This window comes from Tachysurus vachellii, chromosome 2, assembly GCF_030014155.1.
Source record: "Tachysurus vachellii isolate PV-2020 chromosome 2, HZAU_Pvac_v1, whole genome shotgun sequence".
Lineage (NCBI taxonomy): Eukaryota > Metazoa > Chordata > Actinopteri > Siluriformes > Bagridae > Tachysurus > Tachysurus vachellii.
This window is the reverse complement of record NC_083461.1, coordinates 31,730,377-31,752,530: the sequence shown is the minus strand read 5'-3', so window position 1 is coordinate 31,752,530 and position 22,154 is coordinate 31,730,377. Positions and strand designations below refer to the sequence as shown.

The 22,154-nt window shown below is 38.1% G+C and overlaps 1 protein-coding gene across 1 annotated transcript in view; it reads right to left on the bottom strand.

Moving 5' to 3' along the window:
* Positions 1-22,154, bottom strand: part of LOC132841765 (phospholipid-transporting ATPase ABCA1-like) — a 139,332-nt gene that overhangs the window by 41,655 nt on the left and 75,523 nt on the right. The window contains exons 17-32 of the mRNA XM_060864281.1: positions 21,422-21,626; positions 21,221-21,337; positions 20,897-21,068; positions 19,658-19,789; positions 18,402-18,541; positions 18,178-18,315; positions 11,918-12,120; positions 10,713-10,779; positions 10,427-10,629; positions 9,760-9,808; positions 8,900-9,007; positions 8,730-8,762; positions 7,665-7,804; positions 6,290-6,417; positions 5,902-6,000; positions 1,820-2,012 (exon numbers count right to left, since the gene is read on the bottom strand). Of these exons, the coding sequence (XP_060720264.1) occupies positions 1,820-2,012; positions 5,902-6,000; positions 6,290-6,417; positions 7,665-7,804; positions 8,730-8,762; positions 8,900-9,007; positions 9,760-9,808; positions 10,427-10,629; positions 10,713-10,779; positions 11,918-12,120; positions 18,178-18,315; positions 18,402-18,541; positions 19,658-19,789; positions 20,897-21,068; positions 21,221-21,337; positions 21,422-21,626 (2,127 nt within the window). The remainder of the gene's footprint in view (positions 1-1,819; positions 2,013-5,901; positions 6,001-6,289; positions 6,418-7,664; positions 7,805-8,729; positions 8,763-8,899; positions 9,008-9,759; positions 9,809-10,426; positions 10,630-10,712; positions 10,780-11,917; positions 12,121-18,177; positions 18,316-18,401; positions 18,542-19,657; positions 19,790-20,896; positions 21,069-21,220; positions 21,338-21,421; positions 21,627-22,154) is intronic.

Genomic DNA, 22,154 nt, shown 5'->3' with positions numbered 1-22,154 from the left:
GAAAATCTTTATGTTGCAGACACCAATAGCAACTTACACAAGAGCAGTTGAGGGTTAAGGGGTCTTGCTCAAGAGCCCAACAGTGGTGCTCTAGCAGTCCTGGGATTTGAACTCATAACTCAATCAGTAGTGCAGAACCTTAACTGCTGAGCATTTAATTCACCTCCGTTTTGGTATGAGATACTTTCGTCACACTGCTATGACTCGAGTTAAGACTAGGCCCGCAAACTGGGTCAACTCTGTGTGTGTGTGTGTGTGTGTGTGTGTGTGTGTGTGTGCATGCGTGCTCAGTCATATGTACATCCTCCTGCCTTGTGCCAAAGCAACAAAGCAAAAATATACTGGTTTGGAGTGAGTGAAGAAACTTCACTACATTTACACTTGAGATGTCATTAGCATAGCAATTCAATGCAGCTAAAGGTTTACAGCCTGCTCAGCATGCGCTTCCGGCTGACAGATCTGTCACTGCGCCTTTTTAAAAAATCTTGACAGAATCCTGCCGAGCTGCCATTGACTTGAACCGTGTGGAAAATTCAGTGTGATGTTCAGTGTTTTGTGTTATCATGAGATGCTATCGATGTAATACAGAGGGTTTTGAGGACTCTGAATCATGATATGTTGCTGTGCTTCTTTTTAGACTGATTATGAGCCGAACAAACTGTCTGATGGAACGTGACATATTTTTAGGTGACTGAAACAAATGGTGTAAACAGTTTCTGTTGAGACGTCCTGATGTCGCATCGATAAAAAGAATAAAACAGAGACAAACACGTAGGTCTCTCAAGGCTCTAGTAAAGCATCTTAATATATCAAGTGGGGAAAAACCTTTATATTATCTTAGCATTCTAAATTAGTTGCTTTACAGAGGTGTGCATTGGGACTGGGATCCTGCAATGATGTGTTTTGACGGCATTCACTAAATTCCAGGGGTTTCGTTACCATGACGTAAAGTGGACGTGTCTCTGGAGGTCTTGGAAAAACACCCTCTTTCAAAAAAAAAAGAGCAAACCTACGATGGATAATGAAGGACTAAACAGTCATACAGGTAGATTTTATATTTTATATCTATTATGCTTTATTATCTTACAGTTAAGCTATTTTTGAAAACAAATAAACAACCAAAAACTATGGTTAGGCCATGCCTACCCGATGACGCAATATTTGTTACGCTGTTCTGAAATCCCTGGAAATAAATGCATCCCGTGTTTTGACAGCTTTTTATGTCAAATAAGCTTTGTCTGCAGATGTTAATTGTGGTATTACTGTATTGAGATAAGTACGAATACTTAGGATTAGATTGTCCTGAACTCTACACCATTCATAGTCATTCCATAAGCAGACTCTTGTTTTTTTCTCTGTCTTGATAGTAATTAGACAAAACAGCAACCACTGAGTAGTGATCTGTCCTGAAGACTTTCCTGAGGTGGAAAACCTCCTGATTGTTACAAAGCGCTGACATTAGATACTCTTTTTGTTCTTTTCTGTTAAGTAAACATTCCTCAAAGAAACCTTCACCATATCAAAGATGACACAAAGTCTTTAAATTTGTCTTTTGTGTGAGAGTCATTTAGCATTTGAGTCAAATGCTAAATGTAGTAATATGCACATTTTATAGAGGCTCACATGCAACATTTACCATGTAATTGCCACAAAAACACCAACCCTGACCATTCCACAACAATAGTCACAGTCAACTGTCTCAAAGACACACCAGCACACACTAACATACATCAACTTCCAACATTTGAAAGATCAATTTAAATTTTTTCTCTCAATAGTGAGTTGAATTTCCTTCCTTTGTTGCCATATTGGATCTAACCTGCGGTGGCGGTAATCCTCCAGCACCAGGAGGGCAGTCTGGCAGCATGATGTTACGTTGGGGAGTGCTGCATTGGCAATCCGGCGATGGATTCTGCATGCTCCAGTTTCCGTTCTTAAAGATCTCGAGAATGGAGGGGTCAACCGAAGGAGTAAACCAGTCCGTGCCTCCAGAAGGAGTGCATGGGTATTTACTAAGAGATAAACAGGTAAACCAGAACAGAAACCAGAGTCAGACTTCATTATAGATTGCTGTAAAATACAAGAAACTAAACTGGGTTAAAACTAAATCAGTATTAAACAAATGTGTTTTAAATGTCATATTCAATATTCAAGAGTATTGCTAAGTCTTTGGTAACTAAAATATGATTGAGGTTTGATATAATCAGCAGATTGCTATGATGTTACTAATCTGGGTAAACACACATATCACTGACCTTTGACTAATATTTAGAGTCTATATCTTAATAAAGAAAGTGACATGACATACGGCTAAGTATGGTGACCCATACTCAGAATTTGTTCTCTGCATTTAACCCTTCTAAAGTGCACACACACAGCAGTGAACACACACCGTGAACACACACCCGGAGCAGTGGGCAGCCATTTATGCTGCGGCGCCCGGGAGCAGTTGCGGGGGTTCGGTGCCTTGCTCAAGGGCACCTCAGTCGTGGCCGGCCCGAGACTCGAACCCACAACCTTATGGTTAAGAGTCAGACTCTCTAACCATTAGGCCACGACTTCCCACTATAATAAATATATGTAAATATAAATATAATATAATAAATATAGACTATTAAAATCAAATCTAACTGCTGCTGCAGTTAATACAGGGATTTACCATCCACTGAAAAGTTATCGCTTATCCATGTGCTAATGAAAAATCCTACTTAATTGGAAACTTAATGATTTTATTTAACCGCAGAGAAAGAGTATCTGCTACACAGGTGACAACTAGATACAGACAGACGATTTGTAAGCATGAAAATTTATCTTCCACAATGGACTAAAAACATCCAGCTGCAAAATGCTATAGTGAACTGTAACAACGATAGGAAAGTGATTATGCTCTGTGGCATGGTTGAGGTCTTCCAACTCATCAGTGATTTTGTATAATGAAAGAAGAATCAAATCTTTTCATTTTGGATGGTCTAGAGAATATTTTTAATGGTAAAAACTTGCTTAGATAAAAATCCTCTTATTCAAACATCTGCAAGAGTGCTCTAAAATGATATTTCAGGTTTCTGTTAAGATGACCTTTACTAAATTTTCAATTATTTTTGTAGATATATTGGTAGAAATTAATCTTTTGGTTTAATTATGCTTCTTTAGGTTTAGCATTTTAAACATTGCTTATTTTGGTGATCACTAGTGCAATGAACATTGCAATGTATTCTATATACATCACCATCCGGTTCAGAGTCATCCTTAATGATATACACAAGCAACATCACAATCCTTAATATTCATCCTAGAAACATTGTTGTTGAAGACATAGACAAGGCTCCAGAGAAAGGAGAATATTTTAATTACCCTTTCCTCACATCACTGATTGTTAACTCCCCACTGAGTAGCATTTTGGGTTCCAGTGAGATAGCTGCCTACAAGCTGATATGCAGCTTGTGACAGAAGGTAGCAAAGTGCTGCATATAATTAAGTAGACCAAGGGACAGTCTGCTTACAGTGGTTAGAATGCAGAACACAGTTCTCTCCAGATATTGTACAAAATTGAGATGTCCTCAATGTGTAAATTTGGCTCTGACTGTGCTTGGAACCTGTTTTAAACTCATGGGATTGCAGTGATGTTAATACTGAAATGTTGGTACAAGTATCAGTTCTAAGTCAGGTAATTGAGTAAATGGCATGACCATTAAATTTAAATCAGATGCCTGACTGAATGATATAGGGATAAAAGACTAAGCCATGGACCTGGGAAGATCATACAAGTGTATCAGGTCCAACCAAATGGGTGGTAGAAACATCAGGTCAGGTAACTAAATGAATGGTACAAGCACTGAGATGATAGAGACCTAAAGATTATGGTGCAAGCATCAAGTGCAAGTATCAACACTGAGTCAGGAACCTGCATACATGATGCAATGTACAGGTTTGAGTCAGTCCCTTGAATGGGTGGCAGAAGCATCAAGTCAGATTCAGACACCTGTAAAGATGGTACAAGCATCAAGCCCATGTCATACAGTTGACTGGATGATAGGTAAATGGTAGAAGTATAATCACTGAGTCAGAGATCTAAAGAGATGGTAGCAAAATTAGCTCTGTATCAGGTCCCTAAATTAGTAATGTAAGAACCAAGTCTGTGTCAGGTACATATGGATAATGCAAGCATCAAGGTTGAATCGGGAACTTGATTGGTTGGTACAAGAGTCAAAAAAGCATCAAGACTGAGTCAGGTACTTAAGTGGATAGTACATGCATGAAGTTTGGGCCAGGTGACTGAGTGAATGGTACAAGGGTGTCAGGTACCTGAACGCTATGTACATGCATTAGGATTGTTTCAGTGCCCATAGTGAATGGTACAATCACTGAGTCAAAAGGATTAATGTACTGTAGGTATAACAAATCTTAAGATACTAAATAGTTCATTAATGAAGAAAAGAATAGTTCATTAATGAAGATAAATCATTACGAAATGAAGTTTATTTTCTAAAATAAAGACTTCATTCATTCATTCATCTTCTACCGCTTATCCGAACTACCTCGGGTCACGGGGAGCCTGTGCCTATCTCAGGCGTCATCGGGCATCAAGGCAGGATACACCCTGGACAGAGTGCCAACCCATCACAGGGCACACACACACACACACACACACACACACACACACACACTAGGGACAATTTTCCAGAGATGCCAATCAACCTACCATGCATGTCTTTGGACCGGGGGAGGAAACCGGAGTACCCGGAGGAAACCCCCGAGGCACGGGGAGAACATGCAAACTCCACACACACAAGGTGGAGGCGGGAATCGAACCCCGACCCTGGAGGTGTGAGGCGAACGTGCTAACCACTAAGCCACCGTGCCCCCCAAAATAAAGACTTATAAAGCAATTATACAGTGTGTATATACAAGGTGTAAATAAGACTGATATTTCATTTAATTACCGATTAAATGTAAATAAATATATACTGAATAAGGTAGTTAAATCATATAGCATTTCATTTTCCTCATTGGCAAAAAAAATCTTGTCTAATGTGTTGAACTTTTTTGAGTAACGTTGATAGACGTTTTTCTGACAATTTACCAGGGCCGCAAGTAATTGAAAAGACTTAAAGTAGTCCAAATGACAGGTACTAAAAGCTGCAATTTCTCTAAAATCCCCTCTTTCACTATACTCCTAAATTATCTATGACATGGTTTGTAATATATAAAAAAGAATAAAAATGAAAACCCTTGCTGGTGGTTGAAAAATGGCTTATTTCTGAGAAAAAAACAATACACTTGGTAACAGTGCCTATAAAAATAATACGCATGACGTAAATTTAGACGTGCTTTTTTGTCAAAAAAAAAAGTTTAACACAACGTTTATAGCAAAGGAATATGATGAAAGGAATATCTGTAGTAATTAACCAAAGTTTTCTTTTCCATTCACTCATTTTGTGCCGACTTTCCAGTTTTTTGTTATCTACCCACCAAACACTTGGTGCGAGAAATTGTGCATTGCTTGCACGCTAGTTCGAGCATTACTTGTTTCACCAGGTTGTTTGTGTAGAATACAATATAATTACATCTAAAAATAGGCACAAACAGCTTACCACATGTAGCCCTATGCTACAGTACGTGCCAGAGTTAATAGTATGAACATTAAGAACAGTAATTTAGGTACCTTAGTGAAATGGATTATGCTGGATTATGCCTAGGCAAATCCTGGACTCACCAGGTGAAATGTGATGGTAGAGCCTGGATGAATGCCATGCATACATACATTTTAATGCAATTTTGAGGGCTCAGGGGCATCAACTCTCCAATTGTTAATTAAATCATAATCATATGAATGTTTTGTGTCACATTTTCTTTAAGGGGTACAAAGAAACTCATTGTTGCTTCCACACCAAATGTACTCACGCTATAGGGTTGCCTTCCATGCATCGGGTGCCAAAGCCTGGTTCAGAAAGGAGCGCATGTGTTACCCTCATTGCCTGGTCTATATCCATCCTGTCAGCACTAAAACACACACACACAGACACAGCTGAATCAGGGCTTCCATCAGAGTCAAACTAATCAGAGTTCTATAGTGCTAATCTCAATGCTGCCTGCTGCACTCTCATTTGCACACACACAGACACTCTTACGTTACAGACGGAGCAACAGACTTGATAAATATTGCAATAAAACCTTTACACACAGCTTGCTTTGACTAGCAGTTTAGTTGAAAAGACCATATTGAGTAAATATTTCACAAGTAGGCTTTGCCGTCGCCTTGTGTTCCCTTTCTGTCTGTCTGTGTGTGTACCTGTAGAAAGTGTTTTGTGGCTTTCCATACATCCAGGGTTGCAGTTCCAGATTGGGGTACTCCACAAATGGTGGGAGAATCAGAGAGAAAATCAAAGACAGACAAACAAACAGCGCTGGGAGGACCACCTAATGGAAACACACACACCACACACATACACACAATGTTCAGACATTTGTCCTTTAATTAGAGGTAACACAAGCAAGCTGGCAGGCTGTAAAAGAACTGTTTGTGTGTTTCAGTGTGTCAGCACTTCATTAATGATGCCATATAGACTGTTGGCTTAGAGCACATACACGAATGGACTCGCGCCCTCCTTTTTTTTGCTCTCTTTTACGTTCTCTATTTCTTCTTTTTTCAAAAATATTTCCTGGATAGGTTTAATCTTTTTGTCATTTACATGTCAAAAATGTATGACTGTTCAGTTCACGTATTCATCTTTGGTAACCATGTTTCCCTGTTTAAGCGGGATACAGATCTCTGACCAGGAAAACCGGGCACCTGGCAGGAATAAAACTTTTGGTAACACGCCAGTTTTTCACTAGCCATTACACATACTGGCATGTTTTTGGGATGTGAGAGGAAACTAGAGCCTGGAGAACACTTACATAAACATGGAGAAGCATATGCACAGACAGTATCCAGAGCTAGACTGTAAGCCACTAACACTCTGTTTTAACTAACTTTTGGTTTTTGAGGTGCCGTCCACAATGTAGATATACTGTAATAGGAGATATTCTGTCTGTTTTAACATGACAAGAATAGTTCCCTGGACCACATCCATCTTTGAAAGAAGCTTTTACATTCAACCAAATGTATTAAACTCTCAGTGCAAATGGCCTCAGGTGTGGAAAAGCTCAAGTGTGATCATGTCTCCCTGTCTCTTTTTCTTTGTCTCTGAAGCATCCTAATTGTCTCTCTCTATTCTTCAAATTCTCCCTCTCTTTATCTCAATTCTTGTGGCAGGGCTGTTTGTTTTGGTTGTGTTGTAAAAGGGCTTGATTAACCACTTTCCACCACTGTTGATGTCACATCCACCATCCACCCATCATTAATTTCGTTCTATTTTCATCTCACGCCATCGTTCTCCCTTCTTGTTTGTAATAATTCCCCTCTCCCTTCTCAAATATTTCTCTTTCACTCTTCTCCGCTGATGGATAGAACAGATCCACGTTCATGCTAATGTGTGAAAAGCTTCTCAGTCTGAGGCTGATTAATTACAACACACGAATAAGAAATAAATGGAACTAAAACAAATGTAGCACAGGGGAAAAGGACAATGGAACATCTTTCCAGAGAGTCAAGCCGAGGCTGACAGCTATCTGTGGCAAAATGTGCTGATTTGTTTGGATTGTGCTTTTATTGTGCATTTTACCTGAGCAATGATTCCTTTCCTGCTTCTTCTTGCATGGTGAAACCGCTTTATAAACAACGCCAGGAACTGGTGCCTGATCAGATGCCAGCCGGTAATAACATAAGAACCTTTGCCATTCACACACTTAGGCAGTTGATCATCTAAATGCAGACAAACATATACTTCATATTCCTAGTTCATAATTATCACAATCCTTAATTTAAGTTACTGTACAGAGTACACCAACATAAACATTCATCATTTAACCAAAACATAGTTCCTCTCAAACACCATTAACCATCAAATGCCAATATTATACCGGTATTTACCATAAAATACCACCAACCATCAAACAGCCACTTTCCTCAGATAACAAAAATCACCATCAGACTCCAGCATGCACTACCAAACACCAACTTTAAATCACCATGAACTATCAAGCACACTCAACATTCTTCATTTAACATTAACAATCACTGTCAAAAATAGCATTCACCAGCAAACAACATTTATTATTAAACACCAACCTGCACCAGCAAATAGCACTATCACTATCATCAGCAACTTCAACATCAAACACCAACAATCACCACCAAACAACATTCACTACCATCACCAACATTAAGCGTCAAAAACAAACATCTACAAATAACACCAACATTCGGCACCAGCACCAACTTTCACCATCGATCACCAACATCTGCAACATTTAGCATTGCATTCACATTCTAACAACATTTACCACTTACAATTACCATCAAACATCAACACCACCACAAACACCAATGTTCAACATCAAACCCCAAGATTCACATTCAAACACCAACATTCATATTTATATACCAATATTCCCCATCAAACCCCAACATTCACCAACAAACACCAACCTTCACATTCATATTCATTACCTTGATAGTGTTAATCATTTATTATATTAATAATTAATATTTGGAGATATCTTTTTGAATGTCACCTCCAATCCTTTTATCACGTAATCCTTTTTAATTATAATTAATTAACACATATCTTTACATATGTTTTACAGTATGTGGGATGAAAAACATAGAAGAACCTGCCAGTGCATACCTTTAACTCGATTTAGGAACCTTCCTTTCTTTTCTGCTCCACCAATAGAGAGAGAGAAATAGAGAGAGAGAGAGAGAGAGAGAGAGAGAGAGAGAGAATTTTAGAGAGTGCAATTACTGTGTGTTCAGTTACATGTGTTACAGGTTTCAGATATGTGAGTCATTGCTTACCTTGTTTGGAAGCTGCACTCTCTCTTCTCTCCATGGCTAAACTCATGCTATCTGATCTAGACCTTTTAGAGCTTCGTTTCCAGTCTCTCTGAAGTGTCTCTCTCTTCTCTGACCACACAAACATATAAACGCATGAGAATAATACACAACATGACACAGATTTATTCCTAGCAACAGTCAATAAATGTTTTGAAGGTTTTGTTAACTATTGTAGCAAACAACAGACAATAATATCAGACATATACATTTAGGGAAAAGAAAAACATTTTAAATGGCTCTAAATGACTTATATTTTATATTTTCGAAGTGTCTCGAAAAATGTGAATTTGTCAGAACAGGTTCATTTTTATTTATATCACAACGTAGCTGAATTCTCAAATCTCACTGGTTAGAAGGTACAGCATACAGTATATATTTTCATATTATTTTAGACTACTAATAAAGAGATTTAGCACAAATAAGCTTTCTGTAAAGAAACACTTATTGAACATTTATAGAAGGAGTCTCCAGTTTCAGCACTGGTGTGTCATGGAAAAGCATTGCAATATATTATTTCTCTATTTTTTCTTCTTCTTGTTTTTATCTTTAATCTTTGTCTTCAAAAGTGAGAAAAATGAAAGTGACTGTTTATAATGATTAAATCATTACAGCATAATTAGATGCAACTATAAACTGTTAAAGAAATATGTTTCCTTCTTTACTTCATTTAAAAATTTTAATAACTAACAAATTACTGTGTAATAAAAGATCAAACCTAAGTATTTTACTCTTTACATAACAACTGGATTGTTTACTGATATCTGGCTCAATATGTGTCTATGAACTCAAAGCTGAAATAACTATCAAGTGTAACTCATTACCAGTCGTTTCCACATCAACGCCCGTCTCTTCTGCCACTTTCAGAAATATCTAAACATAGTTGAAACATTTGTTATATCATCACAAATGCTCACAGGTGATCATTGTTAGATATATAACTCTTTATAAAGCACCATTATATTACTTTCTAATGACAGGTTACATAATGCATTATAATGTCTGCTTATAAGAACACTAGAGTGAATAAAACTGACCAGGGTACCAGTTTTGTTACTGTTAAAAAATTATAAGGGACAGATTTAGTTTCTTAAACTGTACATTAACAATCCAGCATTCATAAATGTTTATGAATATAAAGATATATGACTATAAAATATATAGTGACTTGCATGCTATATATGACTTATATACAGACTTTAACCAATTTTATCACTATGCTGGTGTTTCACTTTGCTGCTACTATGGAAATCATCAGACATTTTCACTATAAACAAATGAAATAGTTTTTGTTCTAAAGTCTGATGTGAAATTAGTCAGGATTTTGTTAGCTTTCAGTGTGAGATGCTTATAAACAAGCACATGGTGCATCTTATTTTTATAAAGTTATTTTTATAAATTAGAAAATACTGGATTTATAGTCAGGTTTATGGAGATATTTGTGTGTGTGTGTGTGTGTGTGTGTGTGTGTTTGTGTGTGTGTGTTTATACCTCCTCTAAGCTGGTGTCTGAGATCCCGTAGCTACTGATCCCCAGCCTCTCTTTTTCCAAATCCAGTTCTTTGAAAAGCGAAGCAAAGCTGCCATCTTTTGAGCCAGCATATGGCAGAACATAAACCAGCTCCTGACCAATCACCTCTAGGAACTCCGCCTCCGGGATGTGCAACCGTATGACAGAAGTGACATCTGCTACGTCTGACCACAAAGATTGCGAGGGAGTTAGTACTTGCTAGTACTTCCTTTTAGTTTTTGTGTTTGTGAGAGGTGAGTGTTCTGACCTGCTGTCTCCATGGTGCTGATGCTTCCTGAACCGATCCCTTCATCTAAACTGGAAGCATCACCGAGCTACATAACACACACACACACACACACACACACACACACAAACACACACACACACAAACAGGAGTTAGCCCTGGCCAACTTTGTGGGCATAAGATATTCTCTCTCTCTCTCTCTCTCTCTCTCTCTCTCTCTCTCTCTCTCTCTCTCTCTGTCTGTCTCAGGACAAGGTCACCTGTGTGTCAGTGCTCTCTGTGTTATTCTTATCATTGACTTTTACTCCATTTCATGATCAATATGGAAGTTGGTCATTAGTCATGATGTAGCAGCAACAAAATGCCAATAGGAATCTATTTTCCTGGTGCTTAATTACACTTGGATAATAAGAAGCTCTACATCACTGTGCTTCCTATGATGATTAATCATGTCTTGTTCTATTGGACTGTTGGGCTCGGGATGTTGTTTTTTCCGTGATTATAGAGAAAACTTTTTGCTCACAGAATAAAAGTTTGGTGTGGTTGAAACTTTTCCAAGTGGTTACCAGAGCAACAAGACTACAAGTCAGTTCAAAAGTCCAATAACTAAAAGTACTTTTACGGTTGAAACTCTATTTCCATTTCTTGTTACCCACAATTCCATTTGATTACCTTCTATATTACCTTCTAGTAGTGGTGCAGATAGTATTTAGGTTTCACTTCATGTCGATGTAAAGAGAATGATGAAACAGTGGTTAAGTCCTTTGCTTTATAACCTTTGCATGAACATGTTTGTATTTCTCATTAGAATTTTATTGAATGATGTTGGAAATTTTGAAATTTTCTTTTCCATTAAACACCATTATAATTGTCCTAGCAGTGTCTGTAATGTTTTAGCAACTGAATCCCTAACAACATGCAAAAGGCATATCAATATAAACACACACACTGTTTTCCTTTAATAAAGCACTATAAACTAAAGCTATAAACTAAGCAGAACTCTTAACAGCCAGCCAATTACTGTAAATATCCAAATTTTTGCCTTGTCCCATTTTTGTTAGAAGTCTAATTGCTAAGCCTAATATTCATTTAAGATGTACTTTGATATTTAGCCTGAATTTCACGTGCAACTAGGATGCAAAGGGTCTCATTCAGCACTCTGGTTCAGTAGTCAGGGCAAAGATTAGGACGTCGGCTATTTTAACGTATTCGTCGTAGCGTGTTACCTGCGTGCCCCCTGTGTAACGTTGTGATGTCATTATCTCCTGATTGGTCCGTACAAGTGTAAGGTAATATCCGCTGCCGTAAGTTTTCTTTAGGAAGAGGGAAGATCCGCAGCAGCAGACCTTGCCATGGGAGATGATGGCGATGCGATCACCCAAAACGTCTGCCTCGTCCATGTGGTGCGTGGAGAGAATGATGGTACGGCCTAAAGCGCAGGTACAAACGGATCACAAAAGAAATAAAAAAAGATTTCTTTAGACAGATTATTAGAATAATTTGCATACATGTCTTATGTTATACATACATTTATTAACTAAAGCTAGGCTTATGTCCTCTCAGTCTAGATGAGGAATTTAAAAATTTTGAAAAAGCTTTGTGTAAGGCTGACTGAACCTGAGGGCATCTTCAGTGTCACACACACACACACACACACATGCACAGCATTTCACAAGGGATTTCATATTTCGCCTCATTTAGCAAGTAACTTCTCACCGCACTGATCCCCCTTGTGACATTCATACATGCACATCCACAGGGAATACAAAGCCAGAGGGAGAATGATATAGAGATAGAGATAGAGATAGAAAAAGATGGCAAGATGGCTGTGTGCTGAGCAGCTTTGATTTATGATGTGTTGTACGCTGGAGCACAGTGATCGATCACGGACAGGAGAAATGCCGCCTTACCGGACCCCAGCTCCACAAGCACACCTGTTTCCATTACTGATGCAATGTTTTTTTTATTTTTTCTGTCTTTCTTTTTTTAATGACCCTGACTTGGAACATAATAGATCTTTCTTTTGGAGAGATGTGCGTATTGATCTTGGACCACTTGATCAGAATGCAGTGATCCCTTGCACTGCAGTGTCTTGGGCAAACAAATTGGAATTAAACATGCAGACACATGCCACAGGCTGCACCCCCTTTTCTGACACTGAAAACACACAGGCCACACCCCCTTTTCTGACACTGAAAACACACAGGCCACATCCCCTTTTCTGACACTGAAAACGCACAGGCCACACCCCCTTTTCTGACACTGAAAAATACACAGACCACACCCCTTTTCTGACACCGAAAACACACAGGCCACACCCCCTTTTCTGACACTGAAAACACACAGGCCACATCCCCTTTTCTGACACTGAAAACGCACAGGCCACACCCCCTTTTCTGACACTGAAAAATACACAGACCACACCCCTTTTCTGACACTGAAAAACACACAGGCCACACCCCTTTTCTGACACTGAAAAACACAGACCACACCCCTTTTCTGACTGAAAAACACACAGACCACACCCCTTTTCTGACACTGAAAACACACAGGCCACACCCCCTTTTCTGACACTGAAAACACACAGGCCACACCCCCTTTTCTGACACTGAAAACACACAGGCCACATCCCCTTTTCTGACACTGAAAACGCACAGGCCACACCCCCTTTTCTGACACTGAAAAACACACAGACCACACCCCTTTTCTGACACTGAAAAACACACAGACCACACCCCTTTTCCAAGACTGATATGTTAATTTTTAGAAAAATATTATATGACATTTTATAATTGATCACAGGACCATGACACAAAGCTAAACAACATTCTGTGATTATCAGTTGTAGTAAAGAACGCATGTGTTATCTGCTTATCAGTCTTTAGTGAAGGATGCATGGCTTGTAAAAGAGTCTCGGAAAAGAGGGTGTGGCCTGTGTTTTGCAGTCTCAGAAAAGAGGGTGTGGCCTGTGTGTTTTGTAGTCTCAGAAAAGAGGGTGTGGCCTGTGTGTTTTGTAGTCTCAGAAAAGAGGGTGTGGCCTGTGTGTTTTGTAGTCTCAGAAAAGAGTGTGTGGCCTGTGTGTTTTGTAGTCTCAGTAAAGGGGGTGTGGCCTATGTGTTTTGTATTCTCAGTGAAGGGGGTGTGGCCTATGTGCTGCAGGAACATTTCTTCTTCACTCTACATTGGCTCAGGATTCAGCAAACAAACCAGCTAGTTCCAGGGGTACAAGTGGCGTAATTACCCAACTTGCAGCAAAGTCCTAAAGGACTTCCGTGTCCTTATATACATTTCATGCATGTTTCTCTTTTCAAACTTTTTCAGCCAGTCCCCTCATCTAGCCTTTGTCCAATCACATTTCAATGCATGTAATGCTCACTGAGCACATATTCTTTGCCCTTCAGGTTTGCAAGTTGGCCTGTCTTGCCTTTGCAAGCTAACGGTTATCTGCAAAATGGGCATGTTTCCCCTCCTCACTTTTTTCTTAGATCATAGAGTTTCTCCACTTTGTGAAGCCCATAGTTTGTCTATACCTTATACTTCATTTCACTCTAAACCTAATGATTAGCCCTGTTATAAGTTTCTTGTTTAAATAGTTTCATTTTCTGATCCTCTTCTTTAATATTCTCTGGTGATAATGGTGTGTATGAGTTTACACTATATCGTTTGCTTATCAGAATATATCCTACTTTACAACAGATCACTGTGAGGCCTTACATGTAAAGGACAGATGGTTTCTTACATGCATCTTAGCATGATAAATGTTTATTCTGATTCTATTACTTTGTAGAATCGTCTCTATTCCTTTTGGCCAAAAAATGACCCCATGAGTTCCTTACTGGTTTTGGGATTATTGAGGTAAAAAAAAAAACAAACAAACTTGGGTTTGTCTTTTGAATCGTGGCCTTTTTGGGTGTAATTTTTAGTCAAGAAGGCATGGTCAGTCTCTTGACTGTCAGTTCCCAGGTTCCAGTACACAGTTATGCACTATATCATGTTAGAAGCTGAAACGCATTAAGTCTTCAAATAATGTTATTGGTCAGTCAACTAACTAACTAACTAACTAACTAACTAACTAACTAACTAACTAACTAACTAACTAATAAATAAATAAATAGATAGATGCACCCAGATATTTATTCCCAGTGCTGTTACATTATGGATGGCTAAATGCTTAAACATGGAGAAGCATGTCAGAGTAAGACGACTCTCCTTGCTTTATATTTAGTTCAATTGTGTGTAATTAGCAAGTTATATGGTTGTCTTATCAGCAAGCATGACCTTGTTCATTACTAATTTAGAGGAGTGTAATGTATTGTGCTATGGATGATTAGGCTGAGTCTGCACTGCCCCTCTCATTATAGAGCCATTTACTCTTCCTCCATGTTCCTTCATATCTGACTTTTGGCACAGAGATCCTGACCTAGGCAGAACTTCAGTGGCAGATCACCATTTTCTGAGTAAATTATCTTTAATCAGTGTTGAGAAAACGTGTCCTGAGACTGCTCTTAATTCATTTGCTTATTGACTTTTAAACACAATCGCCACACTGGGTATTGCAGTCCATCTCCTTAATGTGAAATGGAACTAATCTGGCTCGCTCTGATGGTTCATTGCCTGCAGCGAGCCAGCAAATGGTCTCGCATGAGGAGCCACAGTCAATAGAAATGAAAGCTGTGTATTTATGAACAGCAGATTTAGCAGCGTTCCATGGAAATTTGTTACATTTTCTAAAACCAACTTTTCCCTCTTATATCGGGTGCCATTAATTTTAGTAACATACCAATGCCCTTTTAGTACGACACCGACCCTTGCAATTTTATAGGCATTTAATAGGATGTTCTAGAAAAATACAATATTTCCATAATGGGGAACTATCAGAGATATAAATCTCAACCAAATAGTTATACATTTAAGAGGTTTTTTCCCAAAACCTTCTATACTGTACTGAGCCAGCTGTGTTCCTTTGTTAGGGTTTGTTATACTGAGCTGAAAAGAGTCTGCTATATACATTTATTTATTAAATAGATTTATTAGATAAACTGGTTATAATTCTGTATAAATCATACCACTTTTACTTATATACATATATTAAAATATGAATGCATTTATCCAAAGGATATTTGAAATCAATTATTACTGTATACACAGTGTGCAAATTTAAACCAATCAAGAACCAATCAGAATAAAGCTGTTTTCTGACAAACGTTCACACTTCATGCACCAAATGCTCATCAGCTGCAGCAATGTCTGAGACAGTGAAGACATATGAGCAGTTTTAAATGCTTTAATGATCTGCAAATCTGCAAGCAAGGCAAAACCCAGTGAGAGATCAATATTTCATAGCTCAACGTCCAACTTGTCGAAACACGTACAGGTAAACCTTTAGCTAGCTGAGTGAGCAAGATTACACAGCCAGATCTTTCAATGTTTTACGTTATGAAAGCTCTTTATTACCTTAAGATGTCACTCTGTTGCTTTGTAAAAAATTCTGTGTTAAATTCATTATATCGAAATCCTGCTACAGCATCATGTATAATTAATATAAGCTAATAAACCATACAAGCTACTTAATTGTCTAAGTTAAGGCAAATTAGCTAAGTGAGCTAGTTAAAATAATTGGATTCTTGAAATAATTTGCAGTAATTATTCACAATGCCAAGCACATGAAGTTTTTCTTTGTGATTTATTGTAGTGTAGATTTTGTGCTTTTTGTGTACTTTTTAATAAAAATTTTAAAAAGAGAGAAACCTATCAGTAAATGTTATTTCCTTTTATTATTTATTTATTTGTTTGTTTGTTTGTTTGTTTAATTCTTTGTTTATTTATTTATTTTAATGCATGTGCTTGGTCAAGATGGTTGTAAGTCTTGATAATTAAACTACACTCCCAAAACACAATATTCAGTGAAAAAAGTGTGGAATATTACAGTAATTTTAATATACAATCCATTTTGCCTTAAGCTTGTATATTAAAGACATAATGTCTATGTGTTACTACTGAGGATTATCTGCTATAAAAGAGAATTAAGAAATATATAGACAATCCCTGGGCTTGGATTGCAAGTGTTCAAAAGTTTGGGTCTATGCATTGAAAGGTCAATAAAGTCATATATTGTACATGTGCTGTCTTTGTAGCTGTAGTGTCCAAGATTTAATAATGGAAAAAAAAAAAAAATCTAACAGAGGAATGAAAGAATAGATGGAGAGAAAATTATGGTTTTCATTATTTTCTATTCATTTTTTCCATTAATATATTTCCATGTCCCATGTTATGAAAACCAATACAGTGTTCCAAATCAATTTATTATTAAAACCTAATTAACAAATTGATTCTGTCTGGCTAACCTTCTGTCTCTATGGACAATGCTCTGGGGCATTAAAATTCTGCAAGAGCATCAAGAGTAGGGTAACATCATTGTTCATGAGGGCTAATCAGATCAAATCGAAGAAAAACAAAGAATAAGAGAGAAAAAGAAAGCTCTATTCTTCTGCAGTAATCCCGACAGCCAGACAAGATCACCATTGTGTTTAGTTTTGCTGCTTCTCAGTTCTTTGACTGAAACAGATGAATTTATTTAGAGACATTGGGCAAACTATTGAGTCGACATCAATCGGTCATGTAATTTAATAAAAAAAGAAGGGTGGATATGCTTCCTGGTGAATTGCTTATTCTTTTGTTTGGTTTATAAATCAGTGTCCTTGGAATTTTCGTTAGCGATTGTACAGTGAAAAAAAAAGGAGATAATTTACGTAAAAGATCACGTTTCACTACAAAACGTTCCAGTGCTTCGACTAAACTTAATTGATACAAGTTTCTATGACTAGAAATCTCACAAGGATGTTGCTACTGATGGGAAATATAACTGTCGTATTATATTTAGGGAGTTTAAACATTTATAGTATCATTTTTTGTTTTAAAGACCGGTGTCGTGGTTTTGATTCTGAGCTTGGTTTTTAATTTTCTTGACGTCATATGAAAAAAAATTGACGTCGTATGACGGATACCAATGGTGTTAATGTTACTCGATTCAATCAAGTGGAATGGATGTATGGATTTGAATTAAATCATTTCAAAAAGGTTTTATTTCAGGGTATAACATCTTGTCAGAATGTGTGAAATCAATAGGTGGTGTTTTTCAGCTCTGGTAAAGTAAAATCAGTCAAGCAAAGTATGCAGAAAAAAAATGTTTTTGGATGGTTGCACTAATATAGACTGACATTCAAGAAGCCAGGCCATAAATACTGCCTTAACTGTTGAAGGATATAGGTGTTTCCTATAATATTCACATATTACTGATGATACGCTAGCTGGCTGAGTCGTATCTCATTGCTGGTATCATCTGCAATTATCCTTGGATAATTTTCCAATCTTATTCAATACATTCTTGGGTAATTATAGATGTTATAGAACAGTACAAAAAATCAACAAGGTGCAAAAATGCACCAAATTTGAAACAAACCAAAACCAAAAGCAAACTCATCCTGACCCGATTTGTATTTGAGCAGCAGTTCCCAGATTCCCCTCCGGGCGTATGGATCCACTCCTGCTGTCGGCTCGTCCAGAATCACCACGTCAGACCCGCCCACAAACGCTATGGCAACCGACAACTTCCTCTGCATCCCACCTATTACCCAACACACCACACACTATAAAAATAAACCTCTTACTCTTACACATACACACTAGCACAAATTAGGACTCAAGCTATACCTGAAAGGTTCTTGGCAAGATCCTTGCGCTTATGCGGCAGCCCGACGTCTTTGATCATTTGATCTATTTCCTGTTTGACTTCCTTGGAGTTCCTCCCCTTGAGACGGGCATAGAAATAAATGTGCTCCTCCACAGTGAGGCTGAGAAACCACACACACACAGACACATAGACACACACACATGCATTATGCAGTCATGCAGAGCATTTTAGGTACAATCCATTCTCATATAGCATTCAGTGTGCGTTTTGAACAAAATCGTGGCGACCTGGTGTGTAATGCGAGCGCTCGCTGACTGCAATAAATGAGCCATGAATTCAATAAGCATTCATGAATACAGTCATTAAACGAGCATTTCTCTGAGCTGCATGTGAAGCATGTACTCTTAGCCTAAGTGACTCACAGCACAGTTTACGAAAGCAGCATGGATACACTGAATATTGAACATCATACTCTGAACATCATGGATAAACTGAATATTGGCAAATTAGGCACCCACGTCTATAAAAAGTCATTTTACCAACTCAGGCTAATCTTACAAAGTGGTTCTTGTTGGCAGGTTGAGGGATTTTCTTCAAGGTCTAGCTTGCTGTCCAGCTGCAGAATTTAGAACCTAAAGATCTAGTATCTAGCAGATCACTTTAGCCTCAGAGCTGCTGACCTTCTTAAAAGAAAATATGTGCATCGATGCTTACACTATTGTTTGTAATCAACATCTTTCCAGGATTTATCTTGATGCCCTTTTTCTTATGCTTGAAGATTCTGCACATGATTCATGTTCTGCAGCTGGAAATGGCCCCTCAAGGATACTTTTAAGACATGCACTTCCCAAAAAGCAGTTTATATCCAAGACGAACCCTTGCATTAAAGGATAATCTAAGTAATCTCTTTTACGGCTGCAGTAATCATAGAAACCTGTCCTGTGCTCAACGTAGGGCCGCTATTCACAACCTTCTCATAATAAACATCCTTTTAACATGCTGTACAGCTTGATTTAAGTTTTTCTGTGATAAAGTACGCTTTTTGAGTCTGCTTTATGTTGCCTCAGGGAGCTTTTCTTCATCACTGACACCTCTGGCTTGCTCATTAAGGATCTAAACCGTTCTACAGATTTTTTTAAAGCTGCTTTATGATGATATTTATTTGATCCAACAGACTCCATGAAGGTGATTGGCATCTCTTGATGTGTAAATAAACCTGTGTAACCTCCATCTCCATTGGTGTCATGAAGTCATCAGACTAACATCTGGCACTTACTCGTTAAATAAGACATTGTGTTGTGGGCACATGCCAAGCGTCTTGCGTATACTGTCCATGTCCTTGCGAATGTCAAAGCCGTTAATATAAGCCGTGCCGGACGTTGGGGCAAACAAGCCGGTCAGAATGGACCTGAGGAGAGCAAAGCAAACAGACTAAATCAAGAGCTATTTTATAAGTTCTTCATACTTTTTATTCACATACAACATAACATAAAACTATAATACACATATACATACACAACAATAATCCGGTAAAATGACACACAAAATCGATATGATAAACAAAGACAGATACAACAGGGCAGGTATAAACAGAAGAACACATTAGGGATATCAAGACACAGGTGGGAAAACACCTGCCAGCACCTCCTCTGGTGGTCTGGCAGGGAATAGTCCCAGAAATTCATGACATAATTACATCCATTTTTATTTTATTACATGATAATTACATAGGCGTTTTATTTATTTTCACCTTGGTGTACGTCGCTCAGTGAACCAAAACTGAAACAATCTGATCAAGAGTCAACATAAATTGTGATGAACATTATGATACATAATGGACTGGCATCACATGTGGTGACCAATTAGTTCTGTTTAACTAGTTGCCAGTGTGAGGACAATATATCATGGCAGTGAATAAGACCTTCATAATCCAAAATAAATCAATATATTTCAGACAAGATGATTCTTTTCATATCGAAGAATAAATTGTAGAGATGTGCACAGGACTGGTTTTAAAATTCCACTCTACTGGCTGCTCCTGAAAGAAATCTGCCAGAGCTATTCAAGCTTTTTTTTTTTTTTTGTTCACACCCTCAGACTTATTTTCCTCAATATTTATTCATTCACTCTCAGAAGCCACTTTATCCAGAGCTTGATCCAAATTTTAAGCAAATTCACATAAAAGTCATTCGATCCATAGCCAGTGCAGCAGCCTTGACAAAGATAAGGCAGTTATTACAGATGAATAAATGAGTAAACTGCAAACGACACCAGCCATGGTAAACATCCAGTCTCTCCAGCCAGCCAATGCTCTTGTAATCAGCTTTCCTGTTCTTTTTTCAGCTTTATATCTGTCCTCTAACACCCCTACCCAAACCCCTCCTCTAACAACATCGTCAGTCTTATTGTTTTTTGTTTTGTCTCCAGACCTTGTTAAACATAAATACACCATCTGATTTACAGAGAGATAAGATATATATGTATATATAAGAGATATATATGTTTCAGGACTCACATGGTGGTAGTTTTTCCTGCACCATTATGTCCTAAGAATGATGTGATCTGGTCTTTGTAGAAGTCCAGACTGAGTTTGTCCACAGCTAGTTTCTTTCCAGTCTTATACACCTTCACCAGGTTCCTTATAGACACACCAGCTTTCAGGTTAGAGGGAGGCTTTTCGAGGTAAGCTGTAATACACACATACACACACACAAACACATCCTAGTTTAGGAGGATCTGGAATCTATCCTTGTTACCTTTATAGGAATACACTTACTGAATCAACACAACACATTTAAATGATGCATATATCGGTAAAGGAGATTGTGAGAATGTCTACCATTCTGCTCCTCCAGTGCATCAAGAGAATCCTGCTCTATATCTGCCCCAGCCGGTGTACCACACCAGTAAGAAAAGGTTAATGGGAAATACCAAGGCCTGGGAATTCCATACTGCCCTGGGATTTAGGAAAAGAGCGCATTACAGCAAAGTGTATAGAATGATGTCATCAGTCTAATAAAGTAAAGAAATGTGTGTTCACCTGGGAAGACGTTCTCGATGTACCATGTGAGTATCCAGTAGAGCAGTGCATCAATCAGCATCATGATGATAGAGACAATGAAGGTGTAAGGGTCATCATCCTGAGAGCTGAGCATGATGTTTTTCCACTGAATGCCAATGCCCTGCTCCTCATATCGGGCAAAATTCTCACAGCCATAACCAAATGCCACACATGACAGCAAACTCTGCACACACAAAAACAAATACACAATATGGCTGAATGTTTGCGTTGGCCTGACCATCACATTTGTATTTGGTTCTTCCCCAATCTGTTGGACTAAAAGTACTTGAGTGACCTGCATAAAGCCTTGACCTCAACCCCACTGAACCCCACTGGGATGAACTAGAACACTGACTAAACCCTAGGCCTCTTTTCTCAACTTCAGTGTCTCACCTCAGTAATGCTCTTGTAGCTGAATGAACAAATTCTCCACAGCTACACTCCAAAAGCTATTAGAAAGCCTTCCCAGATTTGTGGGAAATGAGACAAAATCTGGAATGTGATTTGCAAAACGGATATATGGTTGTGATAGTCAGGTGTCCAGAAATGTTTGGCCATATACTGTACATGCATACAAGAAATATATTGACACACGTAATGCCAGCCTTTAATTTAAAATAGATCGAATTTTTAGATCCGTGCATTTTCAAACATATTCTAACTCTTCATTTTGTATTATGGTATATAGTATATAGTTTTCTGCAATTTTATC